This window comes from Hypomesus transpacificus, unplaced genomic scaffold, assembly GCF_021917145.1.
Source record: "Hypomesus transpacificus isolate Combined female unplaced genomic scaffold, fHypTra1 scaffold_160, whole genome shotgun sequence".
NCBI lineage: Eukaryota > Metazoa > Chordata > Actinopteri > Osmeriformes > Osmeridae > Hypomesus > Hypomesus transpacificus.
Genome location: NW_025813725.1, coordinates 251,865 through 276,440, shown reverse-complemented (window position 1 = coordinate 276,440; position 24,576 = coordinate 251,865). Strand labels below are relative to the sequence as shown.

Sequence of the window (24,576 nt, the reverse complement as noted above, 5' to 3'; positions counted from 1 at the left end):
CTTATAAAAATCACTGTACTGACTTGTTACTTACTCAATGTGTCGCTGTCTGCCAAAGAAATACACTGGACCTTGAAGTTAAGGTCGCCGTGACAGTGCGTCATAGTTGTAAGTCAGAAAATGAACAGTGGACAGCTCCACGGTGCTGAAGTACTCGGTGCTGAACCCCTCGGAATTTATTTTTATTTTTGACTTGACTGGAATCTTTTTACTTTCAAAGTTGTGCCAACGTTTAAGTTTCACCTTTTAACTCGATGATCAGATATTCATTTCCATTGACTGATAGTAATAAAGAGGATGAAAAAGACAATGGAGGCGTCTTTCAAAACAACACGCTGTGAGAGGTACGTCTCGGTCTTTCTAATTTTCTTTGCAATGCTTAACGCAGCGTCTGCAGTTACGCACTATTCCATCCCGGAGGAAAGGAGGAACGCTCTGTGGTCGCCAATTTAGCCACTGATTTGGGTTTGGATGTGAAAACACTAACCAAGAGGAATATGCGTTTAGACGTCATAGCTAGCAAAAAATATCTGGATGTGAACAAAGACACAGGAGAGCTGTACATTGTAGTGACAATCGACAGGGAGTATCTATGTACAACTAAGACATCGACGTCTTGTTTCCTTAAAATGGAGGCGATAATAGAAAACCCCCAGCGGATATTTTACATCGAAATAGAGATAATAGATATTAACGACAACGCGCCTCATTTTCGAAGGGACACCATCAATCTGGATATATCTGAAGCAACCCAGGCTGGAGAACGTTTTTCTGTTAACAATGCAGTCGACCCTGACGTTGGTTCAAATTCCGTACAAACATATATTTTAGGCGAAAGTGAGCATTTCGATATAGAAATCCAAACTGGTAGAGATGGGTCAAAGTTTGCTGATTTGATTCTGAAAAAGGTTTTGGACCGTGAGGCGCAAGCTATTCATAATCTAATTCTCACCGCTATAGACGGCGGAGTCCCCACCCACTCCGGTACAGCAAGTATAATTGTTCGCGTCCTAGACACGAATGACAACGCCCCTCTCTTTGATAGAGATACTTTCAACGTTAACGTTGTGGAAAATTCTCCGATTGGAAGCGTTGTGGTTCAAATGAATGCGACTGACTTAGATGAGGGAAGTAACTCAGAAATGATGTACTTCTATAGTTTGTATACGTCAGAGAAAACGCAAAACACATTTAGCTTAAACCCCAACACCGGTGAGATCACGGTGAAAGAAATGATTAATTATGAAGACTTTCGGATTTATGACATGGAAGTCATAGCAACAGACAAGGGAGCCAATCCTTTATCAGGTCAGTGTAAAATAACCATTCTAGTCACAGATATGAATGATAATCACCCTGAAATATCCATCAAATCATTCCAGAGTCCAATCAAAGAGAATGTAGCAGTAGACACAGTGATTGCCGTGGTTAGTGTCAGTGATAAAGATTCTGGTGAAAATGGTGTAGTAGATATACATATTCCAAATAATCTACCTTTTGCACTTCGAGAGTCTTCTGATAACTATTATGAACTGGTGGTTTCAGAGCCTTTAGACAGAGAGAAAGTACCAGAATATGACATCACTTTCACTGTTACAGACAGGGGATCGCCTCCATTATCTGACAATGAAACGATGACTTTAGAACTTCTGGATGTTAACGATAACGTTCCACTGTTTCCTCAGTCGTTCTACGCTATACCTGTTACTGAGAATAACGCACCTGGGGCATTGTTAAGTTCCCTCACTGCGTTTGATCCTGATCTCCATGAAAACCAGTATCTCGTTTATTTTATAATAGAAAAGGAGATTGTGAACACCTCCATGTCCATGCTGTTCTCCATCAATCCAGAGAACGGTAATCTTTACGCTCTAAAGACGTTTGATTACGAAATAGAGAAGGAGTTTCTTTTCCACATCGAGGCCAGAGACTCCGGTGTCCCTCCACTCAGCAATAACGTGACTGTGCACATCATTATTATGGACCAGAATGACAACACTCCAGTCATCGTCTCTCCGTGGCGCGCACATGGATCGGTAGTCGAGGAAAAGATCCCCAGATCCACCGATAAAGGATCCCTGGTTTCCAAGGTGATAGCTATAGACACTGATTCGGTACAGAACTCTCGGATAACATACCAGTTTCTCCAGGTGACTGACGCCACGTTATTCAGTCTGGATCAATACAACGGAGAGATCCGGACTATGAGAATGTTCAGTTACAGAGACCCACGTTACCAACGGCTGGTTGTCATCGCTAAGGACAACGGAGAGCCTGCGCTCTCTGCTACTGTCACCATCAAGCTGTCCACGGTGGAGACTGCTGTTAAAGCCTACTCTGACATGACTGAAGTACCTCTAGAATATGACATCTTCTCTGACCTCAACCTGTACCTGGTGATCGGACTGGGCTCGGTGTCGTTTCTGTTACTGATCACCATATTGGTCACCTGTGTGCTGAAGTGTCAGCACCCGAAGCCTAGCAAAGCAGCTCCTCCCTTCAGGAACAGCGTGATCAGCGATAGGAACTCCACCATCGCGGATTCCACCCTGGTCTCCAACGATGCCTACTGGTACAGTCTGTTTCTAGCGGAGACTAGGAAGGGAAAGCTGGTAGTCAGACAGCCTGTGCCAAAGGGATCCAGATACATCGTGTCCAGTATTCCAAGAAGCACGGGACTGACAGAGACCAGCGACTCAGCCGCTTCTACTCTGCAGGTAAGATAGTAATATATTCTGTCCTTTTACGACTAGTGAATCTTCAGGTAAGACGTTTGGTAGTAGGCTACAAAGTCATACAGTTTCCGACGTATACATGTATTTTAAATAGTCTCTCAAAACGTCTTCCATGATCCCAATATAATGACATGACCCGAGTTGTGCTAACTGGTCGTATACACACAGCGTCGCTGTTAACCAGTCTAACCATTCATTTGTGATGTCACGATCGCCATGTTGGGCGTCGTAGTGTGGAACAGCTGCAGGTGCTGACTCCGCCATCGGTAAAGAAAGGATATTTGCAATAGTACAACATCACAAGACCATTGAATAAGAAGGTTCATAACATTTTCACATAATTTTAGAGGACAAACTTCTTTCTGTGACGATATACTGTATTATAAGACCGTTTTCCAGTGTTGTTGAACAATGGAACTACACATTGATGCCCAGGCGTGGAGATGGTATGTTTCGGTCTTTCTTATGTATTTTGCCGTTCTGAACACAATTTCTGCAGTTACCCACTATTCTATTCCTGAAGAACTGAAGGAAGGTTCGGTAGTAGCAAATTTAGCCGCGGATTTGGGACTTGATGTTAAAACTCTTAGTAAAAGGAAAATGCGCTTGGATGTAATCGCTAATAAGAAATACCTAGATGTGAACAAAGAAACTGGGGAACTCTACGTCGTTGAGAAAATCGACAGGGAATACCTTTGCATATCAAAAACAACATGCTTTCTTAAACTGGATGCTACAATTGAAAATCCGATACGGATGTTTAATATTGAATTGGAGGTCTTGGACATTAACGACAATGCACCTAATTTTCGAAGAGATACAATGCATTTGGATATCTCTGAGTCTACCCCTGCTGGCGAAAGATTCTCATTGACCAACGCTGTAGACCCGGACATTGGTACGAATTCTATCAAAACCTATTACTTGAGTGAAAGTGATCATTTCAACATTGAAATTCAGACAGGCCGTGATGGATCAAAATTCACTAATTTGATTTTAAAGCAGGCTTTAGACAGAGAGGACCAGGCTATTCATGATCTAATACTTACAGCTGTGGACGGCGGCATACCCACGCGCTCTGGTACAGCCAGCATCATTATTCGCGTGTTAGATACAAATGACAACGCTCCTCAGTTCGATAAAGAAAGCTACACCATAGAAATTGTAGAAAATTCGCCAATTGGTAGCCTTGTGGTCAAACTGAATGCAACTGATTTAGACGAGGGGACAAATTCAGACGTGGTATACTCATATAGTCTTTACACGTCTGAGAAAACACAAGAAACGTTTAGTCTACACGCTATCACAGGAGAAATAACGATTAAGGAAATAATCAATTATGAAGATTTTAGAATATATGATATGGAGGTAATAGCAACTGATAAGGGCGCGAATCCATTATCAGGCCAGTGTAAATTAACCATTCTGGTAACAGATATGAATGATAATCATCCTGAAATATCCATTAAATCATTCCAGAGTCCAATTAAGGAGAATGTAGCATTAGATACAGTGATAGCAGTAGTTAGTATTGGCGACAAGGACTCCGGTAAAAATGGAGAAGTGGATTTACATATTCCAAATAATTTACCTTTTGCGCTAAGAGAATCTTCTGATAACTTTTATGAGTTGGTAGTTTCAGAGCCTTTAGACAGAGAGAAAGTGCCAGAATATGACATCACATTCACTGTTACCGACAGGGGATCCCCTCCGTTATCTGAAAATGAAACTATGACTTTAGAACTACTGGACGTTAACGACAACATCCCACTGTTTCCTCAGTCGTTCTACACTATACCCGTTACAGAGAATAACGCCCCTGGTGCCTTGTTAAGTTCCCTCACTGCGTTTGATCCTGATCTCCATGAAAACCAGTATCTCGTTTATTTTATAATAGAAAAGGGGATCGTGAACACCTCCATGTCTATGCTGTTTTCCATCAATCCAGAAAACGGCAATCTTTACGCACTAAAGACGTTTGACTATGAGATAGAGAAGGAGTTTCTTTTCCACATTGAGGCCAGAGACTCTGGTGTCCCTCCACTCAGCAGTAACGTGACTGTGAACATTATAATTGTGGACCAGAATGACAACACACCGGTCATCGTCTCTCCATGGCGCGCACAAGGCTCCGTGGTGGAGGAAAAGATCCCCAGATCCACCGATAAAGGATCTTTAGTTTCCAAGGTGATAGCTATAGACACTGACTCGGTACAGAACTCTCGGATAACATACCAGTTTCTCCAGGTGACTGACGCCACCTTATTCAGTCTGGATCAATACAACGGAGAGATCAGGACTATGAGAATGTTCAGTTACAGAGACCCACGTCACCAACGGCTGGTTGTCATCGCCAAGGACAACGGAGAGCCTGCACTCTCTGCTACAGTCACCATCAAGCTGTCCACGGTGGAGACTGCTGTCAAAGCCTACTCTGACATGACTGAAGTACCTCTAGAATATGACATCTTCTCTGACCTCAACCTGTACCTGGTGATCGGACTGGGCTCGGTGTCGTTTCTTTTACTGATCACCATATTGGTCACCTGCGTGCTGAAGTGTCAGAAACCGAAGCCCAGCAAAGCAGCTCCTCCCTGCAGGAACAGCGTGATCAGCGAGAGGAACTCCACCATCGCGGATTCCACCCTGGTGTCTAACGATGCGTACTGGTACAGCATGTTTCTAGCGGAGACGAGGAAGGGAAAGCTGGTAGTCAGACAGCCTGTGCCAAAGGGCTCCAGATACATCGTGTCCAGTATTCCAAGAAGCACGGGACTGACAGAGACCAGCGACTCAGCTGCTTCTACCCTGCAGGTAAACTAGCTTACATGTTCTGGGTCTACAACCAGGCTTTTATCGTTTTTTGCTACATACTGAGATTTCACTTAAATGTTTTTCCCGAATTAGTATTCAATTAAAAAGACACTAATCCTAACCACTCCAGTTTAGCAAAGTAATCCAGACTCTGGTGGAACATCATTGGTATTTTCACCCAATTTACACTAGCTGCTGAAGCTTAAAAGTAATAAACAATATTGAGAGCAAGAGGCATGCACATTGTGTCGCTGTTGGCTAAGAAAACGCACGGGCTTGCGAGGTCGTGGTCGCCATGACAGTGCGTCATAATGAGGAAGTCAGAGGATGATTAGTGGACAGCTCCGCAGTGCTGAATCCAACGTTTGCGAATGATATGACTAAGACGTTATGGCATGCACTGACATGCCATTGGATTAATATTATATATATAGACCTACAGTATATATACAGTATATACAATCGTTACATACACGCTACACGAAACGACATTTAAAAACGACGTCTTTACACACGGAGCAGGTGCAACAATGGAGTTGTATAACCAACAGCCTTGGCAAAGGTATGTCTCGCTTTTCCTAGTTTTATCGACCACGTTGGACACAGGGTCTGCCGTAACGCACTATTCTATTCCCGAGGAAATGAAAGTAGGCTCCGTGGTCGCCAATTTGGCTGGAGATCTGGGCTTGGATGTCAAAACTCTGAACAAACGCAAGATGCGTCTTGACATTATCGCCAACAAAAAATATCTAGACGTGAACAAAGAAACTGGAGAGCTGTTCATTGTCGAGAAGATAGACAGGGAGTATATCTGCAACACAAAGTCATCGACATCCTGTTATTTGAAAATGGAGGTGATCATTGAAAACCCTTTAAGGATTTTTAACATCGAGTTAGAAATTTTGGATATCAACGACAACGCCCCACAATTCCGAAGAGATGGCATACATCTAGATATCTCAGAGTCCACACCCTTTGGAGAGAGGTTCTCTCTCAGCAATGCTGTTGACCCCGATGTTGGTACAAATTCAGTTAAGACATACTATCTTAGCGAAAGCGATCACTTCAAAATTGAAGTGCAAACCGGTAGGGATGGGTCAAAGTTCGCAGATTTGATTTTGAAAAAGGCTTTAGATAGAGAGGAGCAGGCTGTTCATAATCTAATACTCACTGCTGTTGATGGGGGAGTACCCACGCGCTCCGGTACAGCCAGCATAATTGTTCGTGTACTAGATACGAATGACAACGCCCCTCAGTTTGACGAGGAAACGTATACATTGAACGTGATAGAAAACTCCCCTATTGGAAGCATTGTGGTTAAACTGAATGCGATTGACTTAGATGAGGGGTCTAATTCAGATATTGTATACTCATATAGTTTGTATACACCTGAGAAATCACAAAACACATTCGGTTTAAATCCAAATACTGGAGAAATAACGGTGAAGGAAATGATTAACTTTGAGGATTTCAAAATATATGATATGGAGGTAATAGCTATGGATAAAGGAGCTAGTCCATTATCTGGACAATGCAAGCTCAGAATTCAAGTCACAGATATGAATGATAATCACCCTGAAATATCAATTAAATCATTCCAGAGTCCAATCAAGGAGAATGTAGCTGTAAATACAGTGATAGCTGTGGTTAATATTGCTGACAAGGACTCTGGTAAAAATGGAGAAGTGGATTTAAATATTCAACATAATTTACCCTTTGTGCTAAGAGAATCTTCTGATAATTATTATGAGTTGGTAGTTTCAGAACCTTTAGACAGAGAGAAAGTGCCAGAATATGACATCACATTCACCGTTACAGACAGGGGATCCCCTCCGTTATCTGACAATGAAACTATGACTTTAGAACTACTAGACGTTAACGACAATGTTCCACAGTTCCCTCAGTCGTTCTACACTATACCTGTTACTGAGAATAACGCACCTGGGGCCTTGTTAAGTTCCCTCACTGCGTTTGATCCTGACCTCCATGAAAACCAGTATCTAGTTTATTTCATCATAGAAAAGGAGATAGTGAACACCTCCATGTCCATGCTGTTCTCCATCAATCCAGAGAACGGTAATCTTTATGCACTAAAGACGTTTGACTATGAAATAGAAAAGGAGTTTATTTTCCACATTGAGGCCAGAGACTCCGGTGTCCCTCCACTCAGCAGTAATGTGACTGTTCACATCGTTATTATGGACCAGAATGACAACACACCAGTCATCGTCTCTCCATGGCGTGCGCACGGCTCGGTAGTCGAGGAAAAGATCCCCAGATCCACCGATAAAGGATCCCTGGTTTCCAAGGTGATAGCTATAGACACTGACTCGGTACAGAACTCTCGGATAACATACCAGTTTCTCCAGGTGACTGACTCCACATTGTTCAGCCTGGACCAATACAACGGAGAGATCCGGACTATGAGAATATTCAGTTACAGAGACCCACGTCACCAACGGCTGGTTGTCATCGCCAAGGACAACGGAGAGCCTGCGCTCTCTGCTACAGTCACCATTAAGTTCTCAACTGTGGAGACTGCTGTTAAAGCCTACTCTGACATGACTGAAGTGCCTCTAGAATATGACATCTTCTCTGACCTCAACCTGTACCTGGTGATCGGACTGGGCTCGGTGTCGTTTCTGTTACTGATCACCATATTGGTCACCTGTGTGCTGAAGTGTCAGAAACCGAACCCCAGCAAAGCGGCTCCTCCCTGCAGGAACAGCGTGATCAGCGAGAGGAACTCCACCATCGCGGATTCCACCCTGGTCTCCAACGATGCGTACTGGTACAGCCTGTTTCTAGCGGAGACGAGGAAGGGAAAACTGGTAGTCAGACAGCCTGTGCCAAAGGGCTCCAGATACATTGTGTCAAGTATACCAAGAAGCACGGGACTGACAGAGACCAGCGACTCAGCTGCTTCTACTCTGCAGGTAAAACAAGCAAATATGTTATACATCTACTATCATTATAGGCTGACTGGGCCACAGACTGAGACTGTAATGTCATTTCTTCATCCATATTACGAGTCCTTTGCAATTGCGTTTATCCCAACCACTACTGCCTAGCAAGGTCATCCTAGACCCTTATATTTAAGCACATAGTATTTTCACCCTACTTGTAGACGCAATTTTGATTAGTTGTGAAATAGTAAAAGTTATCATCGAAACGAAGGGTGCAAGGCAATGCACACTGCGTCGCTGTCGGCTAATAAATCGTACCGGGTTGTGAGGTTGTCGTCATCATGAGTGCATCATAATGAGGAAGGCAGAAGATAGTGGACAAATCCGCGGTACAGAATCCACCGTTCAAGGAATATTTTTCTTACGTTATCGCTTGCACTTAAATGTCAAATCGATTAATGTTATATCGACAGGAGTTATATACATCCCAAACATAAAATAACATCTTGTAGCGACGTCTTTAGGCGTGGAGCATCCGTAACAATGGAGTTGTATTTAAAAGTGCAGCCTTGGACAAGGTATGTCTCGGTTTTTCTTATTTTATCTGCCACGTTGGACACAGGGTCTGCAGTAACGCACTATTCTATACCTGAGGAAATGACAGTAGGCTCCGTGGTCGCCAATTTGGCTGCAGATTTAGGCTTGGATGTCAAAACTCTGAACAAACGTAAGATGCGTCTGGATATTATCGCCAACAAAAAATATCTAGACGTGAACAAAGAAACAGGAGAGCTTTTCATTGTCGAAAAGATTGACCGAGAATATCTTTGCACAACTAAAACAACATGTTATCTAAAAATGGAGGTGATACTTGAAAATCCTTTGAGGATTTTTAACATAGAATTAGAAATGTTGGATATTAACGACAACGCTCCCCAATTTAGACGAGAAGCAATACATCTTGACATTTCTGAGTCCACGTCAGCCGGGGAGAGATTCTCTCTCAGCAATGCGGTAGATCCCGATGTTGGTATAAATTCAGTAAAGACATATTATCTTAGTGAAAGTCAACACTTCAATATTGAACTTCAGACCGGTAGGGATGGGTCAAAGTTTGCAGATTTGATTTTGAAAAAGGCTTTGGACAGAGAAGAGCTGGCTATTCATGATTTAATACTCACAGCTGTAGATGGCGGAGTCCCTACGCGCTCCGGTACAGCCAGTATTTTTGTTCGTGTGTTAGATACGAATGACAACGCCCCTCAGTTTGATAAGGAAACATATAACATTAACGTGATGGAAAACTCTCCTATTGGGGCACTTGTAGTTAAATTGAATGCGACTGACTTAGACGAAGGATCCAATTCAGACATTCTTTATTCTTACAGTTTGTATACATCTGAGAAAACACAAAACACGTTCAGTTTAAACGAAAATAGTGGGGAAATAACGGTGAAAGAATTGATTAATTATGAAGATTTCAGAATGTATGATATGGATGTAATAGCCACTGATCAAGGGGGTAATCCTTTATCAGGTCAGTGTAAACTACACATTTTAGTTACAGATATGAATGATAATCACCCTGAAATATCCATTAAATCATTCCAGAGTCCAATCAAGGAAAATGTAGCCATAGATACAGTGATAGCTGTGGTTAGTGTCAGTGATAAAGATTCAGGTGGAAATGGGGTAGTTGATTTACATATTCCAAAGAATTTACCATTTGCGTTAAGAAAATCTTCTGATAACTTTTATGAGTTGGTAGTTTCAGAGCCTTTAGACAGAGAGAAAGTGCCAGAATATGACATTACTTTCACTGTTACGGACAGGGGTTCCCCTCCGTTATATGACAATGAAACTATGACTTTAGAACTACTGGACGTTAACGACAACGTCCCACAGTTCCCTCAGTTGTTCTACACTATACCCGTTACAGAGAATAACGCCCCTGGTGCCTTGTTAAGTTCCCTCACAGCGTTTGATCCTGACCTCCATGAAAACCAGTATCTAGTTTATTTCATAATTGAAAAGGAGATTGTGAACACCTCCATGTCCATGCTGTTCTCCATCAATCCGGAGAACGGTAATCTTTACGCACTAAAGACGTTTGACTACGAAATAGAAAATGAGTTTATTTTCCACATTGAGGCCAGAGACTCCGGTGTCCCTCCACTCAGCAGTAACGTGACTGTGCACATTATTATTGTGGATCAGAATGACAACACACCAGTCATCGTCTCTCCGTGGCGCGCACACGGCTCCGTTGTGGAGGAAAAGATCCCCAGATCCACCGATAAAGGATCCCTAGTTTCCAAAGTGATAGCTATAGACACTGACTCGGTACAAAACTCTCGGATAACATACCAGTTTCTCCAGGTGACTGATGCCACCTTATTCAGTCTGGATCAATACAACGGAGAGATCAGGACTATGAGAATGTTCAGTTACAGAGACCCACGTCACCAACGGCTGGTTGTCATCGCCAAGGACAACGGAGAGCCTGCACTCTCTGCTACAGTCACCATCAAGCTGTCCACGGTGGAGACTGCTGTTAAAGCCTACTCTGACATGACTGAAGTGCCTCTAGAATATGACATCTTCTCTGACCTCAACCTGTATCTGGTGATCGGACTGGGCTCGGTGTCGTTTCTGTTACTGATCACCATATTGGTCACCTGCGTGCTGAAGTGTCAGAAACCAAAGCCCAGCAAAGCGGCTCCTCCCTGCAGGAACAGCGTGATCAGCGAGAGGAACTCCACCATCGCGGATTCCACCCTGGTCTCCAACGATGCGTACTGGTATAGCATGTTTCTTGCGGAGACGAGGAAGGGAAAGCTCGTAGTCAGACAGCCTGTGCCAAAGGGCTCCAGGTACATCGTGTCCAGTATTCCAAGAAGCACGGGACTGACTGAGACCAGCGACTCAGCTGCTTCTACTCTGCAGGTAAGATCTTTTTGAACTGAATTAGACATTAAATTTAGGCACATTTTTCAAAGTGCATTTCCTGACGTTCTTGATAGCGTAGTTAAGTGTCCTCTAGATGAGAAGAGTATGGCGAGTGTAAGATATTTATTCAATCAAAAAGTTTTATACTATTAGGCCTAGGCTACTTTTGACCTCATTGTACTTCACTCTACTGCAAACTGTAATTTTGATTCTGAGAGAGAAGACCAATAAAATACGCCAAGCGTCGCTACTTACTAGTAAAATGACTCATTTTGTGATGTCATGGTCGCCATGACACTTCGTCACATAAAAAGCCAATAGTTCGGAATATAGACAGATCCTAAACAGTCAACCTAGTCTACTTACCGCTCTGACTGAACTCGTGGTTGGCTAATACGCTCGCTTATTTTCGCTTTTATAGTTGTCTTTTTTTCACTGTACCAGTGCGCAAGGAGCAAAGCTTTCGAGCGATGGAAACAAATGCGTTAGTTCACCCATGGATAAGGTACGTCTGTGTGTTTCTTCTTATCTCTGCCGCCCAGGATTTAGCTTCTGCAGTAACACACTATTCAATCCCAGAGGAAATGGAGGAAGGCTCGGTTGTCGCCAATTTAGCTGCTGATCTGGGACTAGACGTGAAGACCCTGAGCAGACGGAAAATGCGTTTAGATATTATCGGAAATAAGAAATACTTGGATGTTAATAAAGAAACGGGAGAATTGTACGTTGTTGAGAAGATAGATCGAGAATTTATTTGCGCTACCAAAACAGCCACAACTTGTTTCATGAAAGTAGATGCTACAATCGAAAACCCAATACGAATGTTTAACATAGAACTCGAAATCATGGATATCAATGACAATGCGCCATCTTTCAGAAGGGACACAATGCACCTTGACATCTCAGAGTCCAGTCCAGCTGGCGAGAGATTCTCTTTAAATAATGCCATCGACCCTGACGTTGGTTCGAACTCCGTTAAAACCTACTACCTCAGTGAAAGTGAACATTTTAATATTGAAGTTCAGACTGGTAGGGACGGGTCCAAATTTGCAGATTTGATTCTGAAAAAGGCTTTAGATCGAGAAGAGAAGGCTGTTCATAATCTCATACTCACCGCTGTAGATGGTGGAGTCCCCACCCGCTCCGGCACAGCCAGCATTATTGTTCGAGTACTCGATGCCAATGACAACGCCCCTCAGTTTGACCAAGATGTGTACAAAATTAATTTAATGGAGAACTCTCCAATAGGAAGTCTAGTATTTCAATTTAACGCAACAGATCCAGATGAGGGCACCAACTCGGAAATATCTTATTCTTTTAGTTTGTACACATCAGAAAAGACGCAAAGCATTTTCGGTTTGAATCCTAAAACAGGGGAAATCATAGTAAAAGAAATGATTAATTACGAAGATTTCAGAATTTATGACATGGAAGTGATTGCAACTGATCAAGGCAGCAATCCTTTATCAGGTCAGTGCAAGCTAAATATTATGGTCACAGATATGAATGATAATCATCCTGAAATATCCATTAAATCATTCCAGAGTCCAGTCAAGGAGAATGTAGCAGTTGATACTGTGATAGCTGTAGTTAGTGTCAGTGATAAAGATTCTGGTGAAAATGGAGTAGTTGATATACATATCTCAAAGGATTTGCCATTTGCGTTTAGAGAGTCTTCTGATAACTATTATGAGTTGGTAGTTTCAGAGCCTTTAGACAGAGAGAAAGTGCCAGAATATGACATCACATTCACTGTTACAGACAGGGGATCCCCTCCGTTATCTGAAAATGAAACTATGACTTTAGAACTACTAGACGTTAACGATAACGTTCCACAGTTCCCTCAGTCGTTCTACACTATACCTGTTACTGAGAATAACGCACCTGGGGCCTTGTTAAGTTCCCTCACTGCGTTTGATCCTGACCTCCATGAAAACCAATATCTAGTTTATTTCATCATTGAAAAAGAGATTGTGAACACCTCTATGTCCATGCTGTTCTCCATCAATCCAGAGAACGGTAATCTTTACGCACTAAAGACGTTTGACTATGAAATAGAGAAGGAGTTTCTTTTCCACATTGAGGCCAGAGACTCTGGTGTCCCTCCACTCAGCAGTAACGTGACTGTTCACATCGTTATTGTGGATCAGAATGACAACACACCAGTCATCGTCTCTCCATGGCGCGCACATGGATCGATGGTGGACGAAAAGATCCCCAGATCCACCGATAAAGGATCCCTTGTTTCCAAGGTGATAGCTATAGACACTGACTCGGTACAAAACTCTCGGATAACATACCAGTTTCTCCAGGTGACTGATGCCACCTTATTCAGTCTGGATCAATACAACGGAGAGATCCGGACTATGAGAATGTTCAGTTACAGAGATCCACGTCACCAACGGCTGGTTGTCATCGCCAAGGACAACGGGGAACCTGCGCTCTCTGCTACAGTCACCATCAAGCTCTCCACGGTGGAGACTGCTGTTAAAGCCTACTCTGACATGACTGAAGTGCCTCTAGAATATGACATCTTCTCAGACCTCAACCTGTACCTGGTGATCGGACTGGGCTCGGTGTCGTTTCTGTTACTGATCACCATATTGGTCACCTGTGTCCTGAAGTGTCAGAAACCGAAGCCCAGCAAAGCGGCTCCTCCCTGCAGGAACAGCGTGATCAGCGAGGGGAATTCCACCATCGCGGATTCCACCCTGGTTTCCAATGATGCGTACTGGTACAGCATGTTTCTAGCGGAGACGAGGAAGGGAAAGCTGGTAGTCAGACAGCCTGTGCCAAAGGGCTCCAGATACATTGTGTCCAGTATTCCAAGAAGCACGGGACTGACGGAGACCAGCGACTCAGCCGCTTCTACTCTGCAGGTAAGCATGACAGCTGTATTCCAACTTAAGCACCTTACAAAACTGAAGTTTGAGGTTTTACTCCTTCAACACTCCAAAGCTCATTACTTGAGTTTTTACAGAGTGGACTTTTGTGCAAGGCCTTCCACATGAAGGAAATCCTAAACTGGTGATTTAATGTCATCTCCCTGGGTTCTGAACACTTTGTCTGGTCTCAGGAAGGTTACTCACCGTTCTACTCAAATCGCCAAACCGCATTTGTGCACATTCAAATTTCTTTTAGCATGGCTGTCCTAAATACTTCACAACCTCATATGACATCTTTTGAGCTTGTGTCATTTTGTGTTGCATAAAACAACACATAATACAACTTCCAAGTAAAGAAAACAATCCAACAAAATCTAAAAGTAAAACTTTTCCCCTCCCAATAATTACCCTTTTTTCACCCTTCCTATGGAGAAATCACTGATCTTACTGGATTAGTGTCAGTGTTGTAGATAGGAACAGTGTTTAACTTTGACAGGCAAGTTTGTCTAGACAATATTTAGGAAGAGGCCAAGCTTTAGATAATTTAAACAGGTTGCAACATGTCCACATTCACACTTTATCAAAGTGTATATTTGGAGAGGATGACATGTACCGTACAATTGAACTTGATTAAATAAACTTCTTTTACAAATCACTGTCACATCTGTCCTTTCATTCTCAATGCAACAAAAAAAACAGGTGTGTTTCTGCTCCATCAGTAATCCTCACCCCAGGCTTAGCTCTCTACTCGTGGCAGAAGGCCTTTACCTGTGGTTTTAATCACATGTATTCCCCCTAGCACCTCAGTGAACAGCTGCAACAACCTGCTCCTATTAGTCTTCCCTAATATAGTGTGACAGGTTGAGTTGCGTGTTGTTGCAGTGTTTGCCACTCTGTGGCCTATATTTCAGCAGAGTGCCCGATGCCAGAATCGCTTTTTGGAGCTAACAAGCATTAAGGGAGATTTGAGTGAAGTTGGAATTGTTCTTTCTCCGTGTGGTATATGATCCAACCATAAAGAGTCTGAGAGACACCCTCTGGGATTCCCATACAGGCCATTTTTTAATAAGATGATATCTCCTACACTGTAGCCACTTGACCAGTTTATTCAGTTATAGCATGTGCTATTTCAATAAATTCCATACACTATGAACAACCTTGTGGATGTCTTTTAATTTAAACGCTTCAATCTCCAGCTGTTCATGCACCCTCCTTGTGTCTGTCCTAGCCCAGCGTGCTGCTAGCCACCCTCCCTGTCAGTGCTGCAGAGGCTGCCTCCTCCTTTTCCCTCCTCTCCCTCTCTCCTTTGTCCTTACGTCATCTTGAAGGGAAATGGGAGCATGGACAGGGTCTGCAGTATGAGAGAGGGAGAGAGAGGGAGAGAGAGAGAGGGGGGGGGGCTCTGGCTTTGGGGGGCTGACATTCCTTTCTGCTCTGCATGACACTGGTCTTTGTAGCAAGTCCAGCTGTTAAATTATAGCCTGGTTTCACTGCCTCTACTGTATGTCCGTGTTTATGACAGTGTTTATATATGTTTAATTGTAATTGGGCCATTCTGGATCAATAGGGTCCAGTTGGATGCAATATTACAGACATTACACTTTGAGAGATGTGTTGAAAAGGTAGGTATCAGCAGCATGTGTTTTTTTTTTGTATGCTTATGTGTGTGCACACATGCTTGTGTAACTGCTGAGAATGTCACCTTTCTAACCAGCTTTTTTTTCCAGATGCAGATGGAGTTCTCTAGCCATGCTCTCTTGCCACTGTCGATCATACCATTACCGAACCCTAGAATAAGATTATTATGACATACATCAATACGACTTATCTTTCCTTCACAAATGAACATGTAGTGTGTGTGAGTCAAACTATAAGATAACCATAAGGTTAGTCATACATTACAGGATTTCATCTTATGTGCTTACAATGACCTGACCATTAAAATGATTGTTTCTTTTCTTCCTGCTCTAAAGTACTCTAAATGAGGGAAGTCCATGCTGCAGCTGGAGGTATGCAGGAGTCTCACTCCCCCGTTCTGACCCGGACCCACACCCCCACCCCCTCTTGAATGACCTTACACAAATGAGTTTTTTGGTGTTGTTTGGTTTTGTTGTCAAGAGTTTTTCTTTCTGTCCTGTGTTTTTGGTCTTCTCAGAGGAGGAGCTGTGGTTGTTGTGAACAAAAGCCTTATCTGTTGACATCGAGCACCCCTGCTCCTAACGCTGTGGGCGTGTGACCCCTCACCCCGAGGCCTCAGACCTCTTCTTCGTACATGGGCTAAACTTGGTCTAACATTGCCACCGCATCAATATCCTCTGCCAATAATATAGCTATGATGTGATGAGTTGCTAACAACAATATTCATATATATTTGGCAGAGGCTCTGTGTAAATAAGAATTATGGAGATGGATTGAGGTATGCCCCCCATCCCATGCTTTTGTCTCATACACGATGGTAACCCCCTCCACACAATAGAGCATATTTTGATAAGCTTTTAGTCTAGGAAAAGACTCATTCTGAGCTGGTGTAACTGGTCCTCTTTCTATTCACCCATCACTGAGTGTCTGCTCCCCTTGACTGAGGTACCTGACAAGAGCCCTTCTGCCCCAGGCTTTCACTGACATCACTGATGCGTTGTCCTGCAACAGAAAGAACACACATATGCTCATACTTTTCTGCTACAGAAACACATTTAGCCCTCTATGTCTTTAGCTTACAGTCAGTATACTCTCATACAGTCTGGTGCATGTGATATTAATCTGTGTTCATCCCTTGTAGTTCCATCACTAATTTATTTAGAGTAGTCACACATATTGTATATTTGATATGCTTGTTGGATTGAATTGTTCTTTATTTCTGGTGTGATTAATGAGTGTTTTAAATTTACTGCAAGAAAGTTCATATAGAGAGGAAGCGTGAATTCCTGTCTGCTGCAACGCAATTTGGGACCTAATTCTTTGTGCCGGGGGGATGCAAAGGGAAACGGATCACCCAGTTACTTAGCAACCACCACCCCCTCCCCTCACGTAATCTTGGAGCATGGTGTGTTCATTGATAGTCTCACCACTACATGTCATATTTCCTAGGGTCTGCCCCCACCCTCACTCTGCCTGAATCCCAGTGACAGACTGGATGCATGAGACATGACAGTCTGGCCATTCACAAGGCTGGAAACAATTCTTTGTCTAATTCTCTTTTCTCATTTGTAGGCATCCACCACTACCAGTAGCAGTTCCTCATAAGGCCCCCACCCAACTGGTCTAGCTGACTGACCCCAGCAGGATACCCCCGTGTGATGAAGAAAGGAGATCTACTCCCCCCCCCCATCCCTCACTGGAACATATTTTCTGACAGTATAGTCTTTATAAGGATTCAAGTCACCGACCCCCAAAGGACCAAAAAGAAGCTATGGTGACTCCCTGCCCCTCCTGTACCCCCCCCCTCCCCTCCCCCGAACCAATCTTGTATAAGCACACCCGCTAAAGCCAATCAGCCAGCATACCACCTTTTTGGTCATTCAACACGCATGCATCTGCATGGCTCTGGCCCAATCTCACTGAGCTCTTCATGGACGGCTTTAAAGGGAAAAGACCATAGAGACACACTGACTGTTCAGCAAGAGATGTTCCTTGGACATTCAAAGAAAGGAGTCCCACCATGAACTGAAGGAGATGGACATTGGAATGTGGAAATGCCTTTAAAGACGGAATCCTTGATGTTCATTTTATAAAAAATGTTCTGGCCTCTTCAATGCATTTGTGTGAAAATGTATAGTAAAACAAAAAAGCATACAACTAAAGTATGAAAACAACATCTCGAGTAGATGGGAATCAATGTTGTGTATGGTAGTAGTCTTTTAGTACGTTTTCATACGCTGTCCAAAATAACTTGTACAATGTGTGAAATGGATTGATTATAGTAGCTGTCACCAATCTGTTTACCAGCCAAGTAAGTGTGAGGCCTTCTTCATCAGTATATATTTGCCATTTAGTTTATCTGCATGAAGATAATAATGTACAATAAGTGCTGTGTCCGTTTTAGTTGTGAGATGGTTTGAGTGACCCACAATATATACTCAGCCTCACTCCCCATCACTGTTTTATTATGGACTTTCTACATAAGGAGCACACTGTGTCGCTCTCACAACGGCTAACTGAGAAGAACCATAAAGACTATGGGTCTGGAGGAGGGATGGACTTCACCAGGAGGATTTCAAGAAAGAAGTGACATGTGGCTCTATTTGAACTCCCAGTGCTGCTGATTCAAGGGTTAAAGGATACACCTGTTAAAGGATGATATCTCTCTGACACGTCATTCACTGTTGCAGGCAGAACTCTTAGAACATTTGATTGTTAGTGGGGCCTCATTTGTAAGTTCCCAACTGTTTGACCCTGGTTCACACTAGGTGGTTTGGATGAACCTGAGATAACATTCTCAAATCCAGGCTCACAGTGGATGCAAATGAAATGAATGAAATAGTTATTGAAAACCTTTTCTATTTACTAAAACTATCAACAAATATAATGTATTATTATTAATAGCAGTACTCTAAACACATTGGCACAAGAGATTAAGATGAAACGCATAGTGGGTTATGGTCTCTCTTAACTGAGTATGTATATAGAAAACTCTGCACCCATATCTGAAAGTGAGATTTGCCATTCATGTCAAGAAAAGTCTGCCTCTGGATATCAGCTTTTGTATTCTCTGAAGATACTTAATTTAAGTACAATGTTTCACAGCCTTAAGTTTTCTTTTGTTATTGAGAGTCATTGAGGGTGCATTATTTCAGTGATTGACCAAGTGTTCTTTTTTGTAACAGCCAAAATGTAAATTATGCCAATGCTTTCGTAACCAGTGAACGAGCAAAACTGCTTGAATTGTGCAATGAAATACAACTTGTCCAAGTTGTATTGCTTTGATTTATATTTACTTTGTGTCTTTTGTACAATGTACAATATCATGTTCAATAGCCAATGCTACAGCTAAAAGAGCAGGATAAACTTAATTTCTAATTCGGCCTACAATTGCCGCTTTAATACGTGTTCAAGCCAAGTGATGTGCTTTGTGTATGATAATCTATTGATGGTGCAAGATAGTCATAATTTCTTTGTATTGTTCCGTATGCTTCCGTCATCATGGTTATGTGTTCATACCTACCATTACATTTATGACGACTAATGTGTCTGATCTCTGATTTGCTAGATAAATAGAAAGGGTTTCTAATATTTTAGTTTGGCTAACTTAGGTTGTTTACTGGGGCAACAAAGCACAGAAATGATGTTTTACAGAAATGATACCAAATCTGAACTGTTTGAATAAGTTTGACATGAGGAGGAGCGGTCAAACAGTATGCATTGGAAGGGTTGGATGTTAAAAAGGATTGTTCATTTTTCAGGGGGTACTTCACCCCATTTAAAACTCCAAAGTTGTCAGAGGCCTGTTGATGCTGCTGGCATCTGGATGATGATAAAACATGCCCATTTTATACAGAACTCCCTATCTCTCCCTCAGCTACTACTCATGCAGTGAGGCAAGAATGCCTGCGTGTATTTTAGCACATAGGTAAGGCTCTATTGTGCTTAAATGCATGCTAACATACAGGCACAAAAGAAAAACAAACCTACCTCATAGCCTGAAGCCCCTGCTAGGTGCTGACTGAGAAGGCCTAGCCCTATGTAGGTCAGCTACGCTGTGCTTATGAAACACCCAACTATGAATGTAAAAAAAAACTGCCTATGGGAGGACCAGAACTGTGGCATTTATTTTTGTCTCATCATTTCCCTTTTTTCTTTGACAGAGATACACATTGTTTCTTTTAAGTGTCTTTAAGTCGTAGAGAGATCACTGAATCTCTTTTATTTGCTTTCGTGTGTGCAGTCTTCACCACCATCAGCACAGTAATACAGCAGCAGACAGGATAATAAGTAACCATATGCTTATTTAGCCCGCCTTTGACCTTTGAAACCCTTATTAGCATTGCACGCTAGGCTAGCCAGACATCACAGTGAGAAACCTGATATAAACTCATAATCCCTGTTTCAGCCTTAATTAATGGACCACATCTGGACCTCACCTTGGGGGAAGCTACAGTGATTGAGACATGTATGTGCAAGCTGTCAGTGTTTCTTTATTGAAGTTGCTGTTCTAAATATGTGGTGAAAAAAAACAAATAATACTGGTGCTACTAACAGCTTAGTGACATTCAACCTGCAGCTGCTGACAGACGGACACACAGTTCAGCTCAAAGCACAACCTGTATTACTAGCAGTTGCAAATACAAAACACAAGCAACATGCACCATATGGACTGTGTATGGTTATCATCATTCTGCTGGCCAGCAAATAATTACTCTCTTGGTGGTCCAAGGGCCACAGAACACTGGTCAGTGCTCCTCTCCCACTGTTACTGAGTCTTCATCCATATCATAGCAGGCACATGGTATTCTGCCCCCTGGTGTTCGGAAGTGGGCCTGGAGGGTGTAACATTTGATGGGGGAGGAATGTATGTGTCAAACTGGGAATCTATTAACAGAGGTTATAGGGAACTGGGGAAGGGCAGTGTAGAGTTTTGTGATGGTTTTATTTTGGGTTTATGTTGTGTGCATGTGTGTGTATATGTATGAGCTATACAGTAAAATCACAATTTAATTATCTACTGTATCCTTGCAAACAAAGCTGGAGGAAAAATAAGGCTACATGTTTCCTTATCCCTTGTGATACATCCCAGCTATGTCACACAGGAAATATAATTAAAAAACGAACACGTTCTCTGTCTACAGCAGCCATGTCTGCCTCCTCCTCCCTTCACTCTCTCTCTCTGCGCTCCTGCCTCGCGGAGCTCCGTTGCCAGGGCAACGTGCTGCCTGCTCGCAGGGGCTGGGGGTGTGCTGTGAAGCAGCCTGTAATGTGATATTCTGACAAGCCCCCAGCTCGCGATGAAGTAAACGTTACATTGCTGAGATTTCACAATTCCATCAGCGTCATGGAACAATAATGTCTAACAGTTTCGCACTGTATCGTTGATGAAGAGTGTGTGTCTCAAAATTTTGCGAGGTTTAATGCTAGAGATGGACGGGGCAAAGGAAGGCGTCAGAATGAGGGAGGGGAGGGAGGGGATAGAGAGAGGCAGAGAGAGTGTGTGAGAGCGAGGGAGAGAGAGAGAGAGAGAGACAGAGAGATAGAGAGAGAGAGATAGAGAGAGAAATGTTTCTGGCAAAGATGCAGGTTCCTTGATTACGACGCATGGGCGTATTATAAGGATACCGGGCGCGCCTTCCTCACGCAGCCATAGCATGTCGCTGTTCACCCATATAGGCAAACAGGCAGACGCCCTGGGGATGTGCTCAAATCTATATACAGAGTAAGAGATGACCAAAAGAGAGAAAATTACGGGGAAATGAACGATTATTTTAAAAAGCATTCACTAATCATCATGCATATTTTCCTCAAACGTTATATCCCGCACATATGCCTATTATTTGGATGACAGTAGTGCCTATATAGATGACTAATCAATCGAAATGGTTTCAGAACGTAGCCTATATTTTGAGTGGTGGTATGTTCCTCTTTCCTGTAATGAATACGATAATTTGTTTGGGCCCTTACTGACGCTGATTAAATTATGTTTACTTAAAGGGCAGGACTGGTATCCTTTATCTTTCGCCACAATTTTCCAGCTTCCCAGACTGACACAAGGTGGCGCTTTTTGTTCGTAGACTTCCAGTACCATTTGTGGAGGGACTTGATAAAATGTTCAGTGTCTCGATGATCATGGAGAAAGACTGCTGCACACTATTCCATCAGGCCTATATCAATGGATTTTCATGAAATTAATTATTCGTTTTTTTAAACTGTGGTTATTTACGTTACTTAGTCTGGGCCTCCACTGTTGGTTTAATGTTTGATTGTCATATACTGCATATGTAATGGCTATAATAAATCGCAAGAGACGGAGGCCTGGCGATCGGATATTTTTCTTTTTAGCTTTGTTAATCATTTTGTTGGAAGGAACATCGGCTCAGATTCGATACTCAATACAGGAAGAATTAAAGATGGGCACAACAGTTGGAAATATTGCAAAAGACCTAGGATTTGAAACAGCAAGACTACTGGATCGGAACCTTCGTATCGTTTCGGGAACAAAGCAAGAGCTGTTTCAGGTAAACCAAAGAGATGGGGCTTTGTTACTGAATCATCGAGTAGATAGAGAAGAACTTTGTGACAAAAATACCCCTTGCTTAATAAACCTAAAAATTGTGATAGAGAATCCTCTGGAAATGCATCAAGTGACAGTGGAAATAATAGACGTAAACGATAACTCCCCTAGATTTGCTGAAGAAATCTATAGATTGGAAATTTTGGAGTCCTCATTGGCTGGAGCTCGATTCCAAGTGGAGGGAGCACACGACGCAGACGTTGGTTTAAATGCTTTGCATTCTTATAAACTAAGTCACAACAATTTTTTTCGATTGGAAACAGAGGATTTTGGGGAGGATGGAAAAATTCCTTTCATAATTTTACAAAGACCGTTGGATAGGGAACTCGTTGCTGAGCACAGTTTACAGTTAACTGCTTTAGACGGAGGAAAACCACCAAAATCTGGGTTTCTTAATATAACAGTTGTTGTGTCTGACGTAAATGATAACGCTCCTGTATGTGACAAGCAAAAATACATCATAAACATAAAAGAAAATGCGTCAATGGGAACATTTTTGTTGAAGATAAATGCGTCTGATTCTGATAAAGGTGAAAATGGCGAAGTCGAGTACACTTTACGCAGCAAATTCAGAGCTGCTGAGCCTTTTGATTTAGAGAGCAAAACAGGAGAATTAAAGATAAAAGGTGGATTAGACTTTGAGGAAAAACAGGTTTACGAGCTGAAGGTGCTAGTTGCTGACAAGGGAGCAGTTTCTCTCTCCACGCTCTGCAACGTACTTGTTAGAGTGGAAGACGTGAACGACAACAGGCCCGAGATTGACGTTACATCGTTTTCAAGCCGAATCCCAGAGGACGCACCTATCGGCACCGTGGTGGCGTTGATGGGAGTGACCGACCTAGACTCGGGTGTGAATGGACAAGTGGTCTGTACATTGCCGGAAAACCTACCATTTGAACTGAAACAGTCCCCAGATGGGCATTCCTATTCATTAGTCACCAAGAACCACCTAGATAAAGAATCTAAACCTTTTTATGACATAACAATTACGGCTAAAGATTTAGGAGCCCCTCCACTGTCCTCGAATACAATGATTCAGGTGGAGATAGTAGATGTTAATGATAACAGTCCAATATTTACGCAGAGCCCTTATACTTTTTATGTTGTTGAAAACAACAAACCTGGAAGGGCAATATTCTCTGTAAGTGCATCAGATGTTGATGAAGGCGAGAATGCAGCGGTATCCTATACACTTGACAGGTTGAGCACAGGACAAAGCGTGACTTCATTTCTACGTATACATGAAGGCAACGGGACTATATATGCACTCAAAAGCTTTGATTTCGAGATACTCAAAAAGTTTCACTTTCACGTTATAGCCAAGGATTCTGGAAATCCGTCGCTAAGCAGCAACGTCACAGTGAAAGTGTTCATTTTGGATCAGAACGACAATGCTCCAGTGATCTTGTATCCAGTCAGCACTAACGGTTCTGCTGAAGTTGTGGAGGAGATTCCCCGTAATGTGAACGCAGGACATTTGGTGACTAAAGTGAGAGCCTATGACGCAGACATCGGATATAACGGCTGGATGTTGTTTTCACTGCAGGAAGTTAGTGACCACAGTCTCTTTTCCCTGGACCGCTACACAGGACAGATAAGGACACTTCGGTCCTTCACAGAGACAGACGAGGCTGAACATAAACTGGTCATACTGGTCAAAGACAATGGGAACGTTTCATTCTCAGCAACAGCTACTGTGATCATCAACGCAGTGGAGCCCAAAGAGGCTTTTGCTGCTTCTGATGTTAAAAGCTCAGTCAGGGATGAGGAAGACAACAGTGTAACATTTTATTTGATCATCACTTTGGGGTCGGTGTCCACTCTTTTCCTGGTCAGTATCATCGTGTTGATTGTAATGCAGTGTTCTAAAACACCAGATTATTCATCCAAGTATTTACAAGACACGAACTATGACGGGACACTTTGCCACAGCATCCAGTACAGATCTGGAGACAAAAGATACATGTTAGTTGGACCCAGAATGAGTATAGGTTCTACTATAGTCCCGGGCAGCAATGGGAATACTCTGGTGGTCCCCGATCACAGGAGGCGTGCGTCTGGAGAGGTAA

At 42.7% G+C, this 24,576-nt stretch overlaps 4 protein-coding genes across 4 annotated transcripts; all 4 read left to right on the top strand.

The window, feature by feature from the left end:
* Positions 1 to 309: 309 nt before the first annotated feature.
* On the top strand, positions 310 to 2,726 carry LOC124489008 (protocadherin alpha-C2-like). The gene is given in 2 exon segments (XM_047051605.1): positions 310 to 421; positions 424 to 2,726. Coding segments are annotated over 2 exon segments (2,415 nt in total).
* Positions 2,727 to 3,007: 281 nt separating this feature from the next.
* On the top strand, positions 3,008 to 8,688 carry LOC124489007 (protocadherin beta-15-like). The gene is made up of 4 exons (XM_047051604.1): positions 3,008 to 5,012; positions 5,226 to 5,549; positions 7,445 to 8,485; positions 8,677 to 8,688. Exons 1-4 carry the CDS (start codon positions 3,147 to 3,149, stop codon positions 8,686 to 8,688), a joined length of 3,243 nt encoding a protein of 1,080 aa, XP_046907560.1. The 5' UTR covers positions 3,008 to 3,146.
* A 15-nt stretch (positions 8,689 to 8,703) lies between these two features.
* On the top strand, positions 8,704 to 11,421 carry LOC124489016 (protocadherin alpha-C2-like). Its single transcript, XM_047051621.1, has one exon. It carries the CDS (start codon positions 8,999 to 9,001, stop codon positions 11,414 to 11,416), a length of 2,418 nt encoding a protein of 805 aa, XP_046907577.1. The 5' UTR covers positions 8,704 to 8,998; the 3' UTR covers positions 11,417 to 11,421.
* A 449-nt stretch (positions 11,422 to 11,870) lies between these two features.
* Positions 11,871 to 19,462, top strand: LOC124489015 (protocadherin alpha-C2-like). The gene is made up of 2 exons (XM_047051618.1): positions 11,871 to 14,283; positions 17,500 to 19,462. The coding sequence occupies exons 1-2, from the start codon at positions 11,875 to 11,877 to the stop codon at positions 17,530 to 17,532; spliced, it is 2,442 nt and encodes an 813-aa protein (XP_046907574.1). The 5' UTR covers positions 11,871 to 11,874; the 3' UTR covers positions 17,533 to 19,462.
* Positions 19,463 to 24,576: the final 5,114 nt, after the last annotated feature.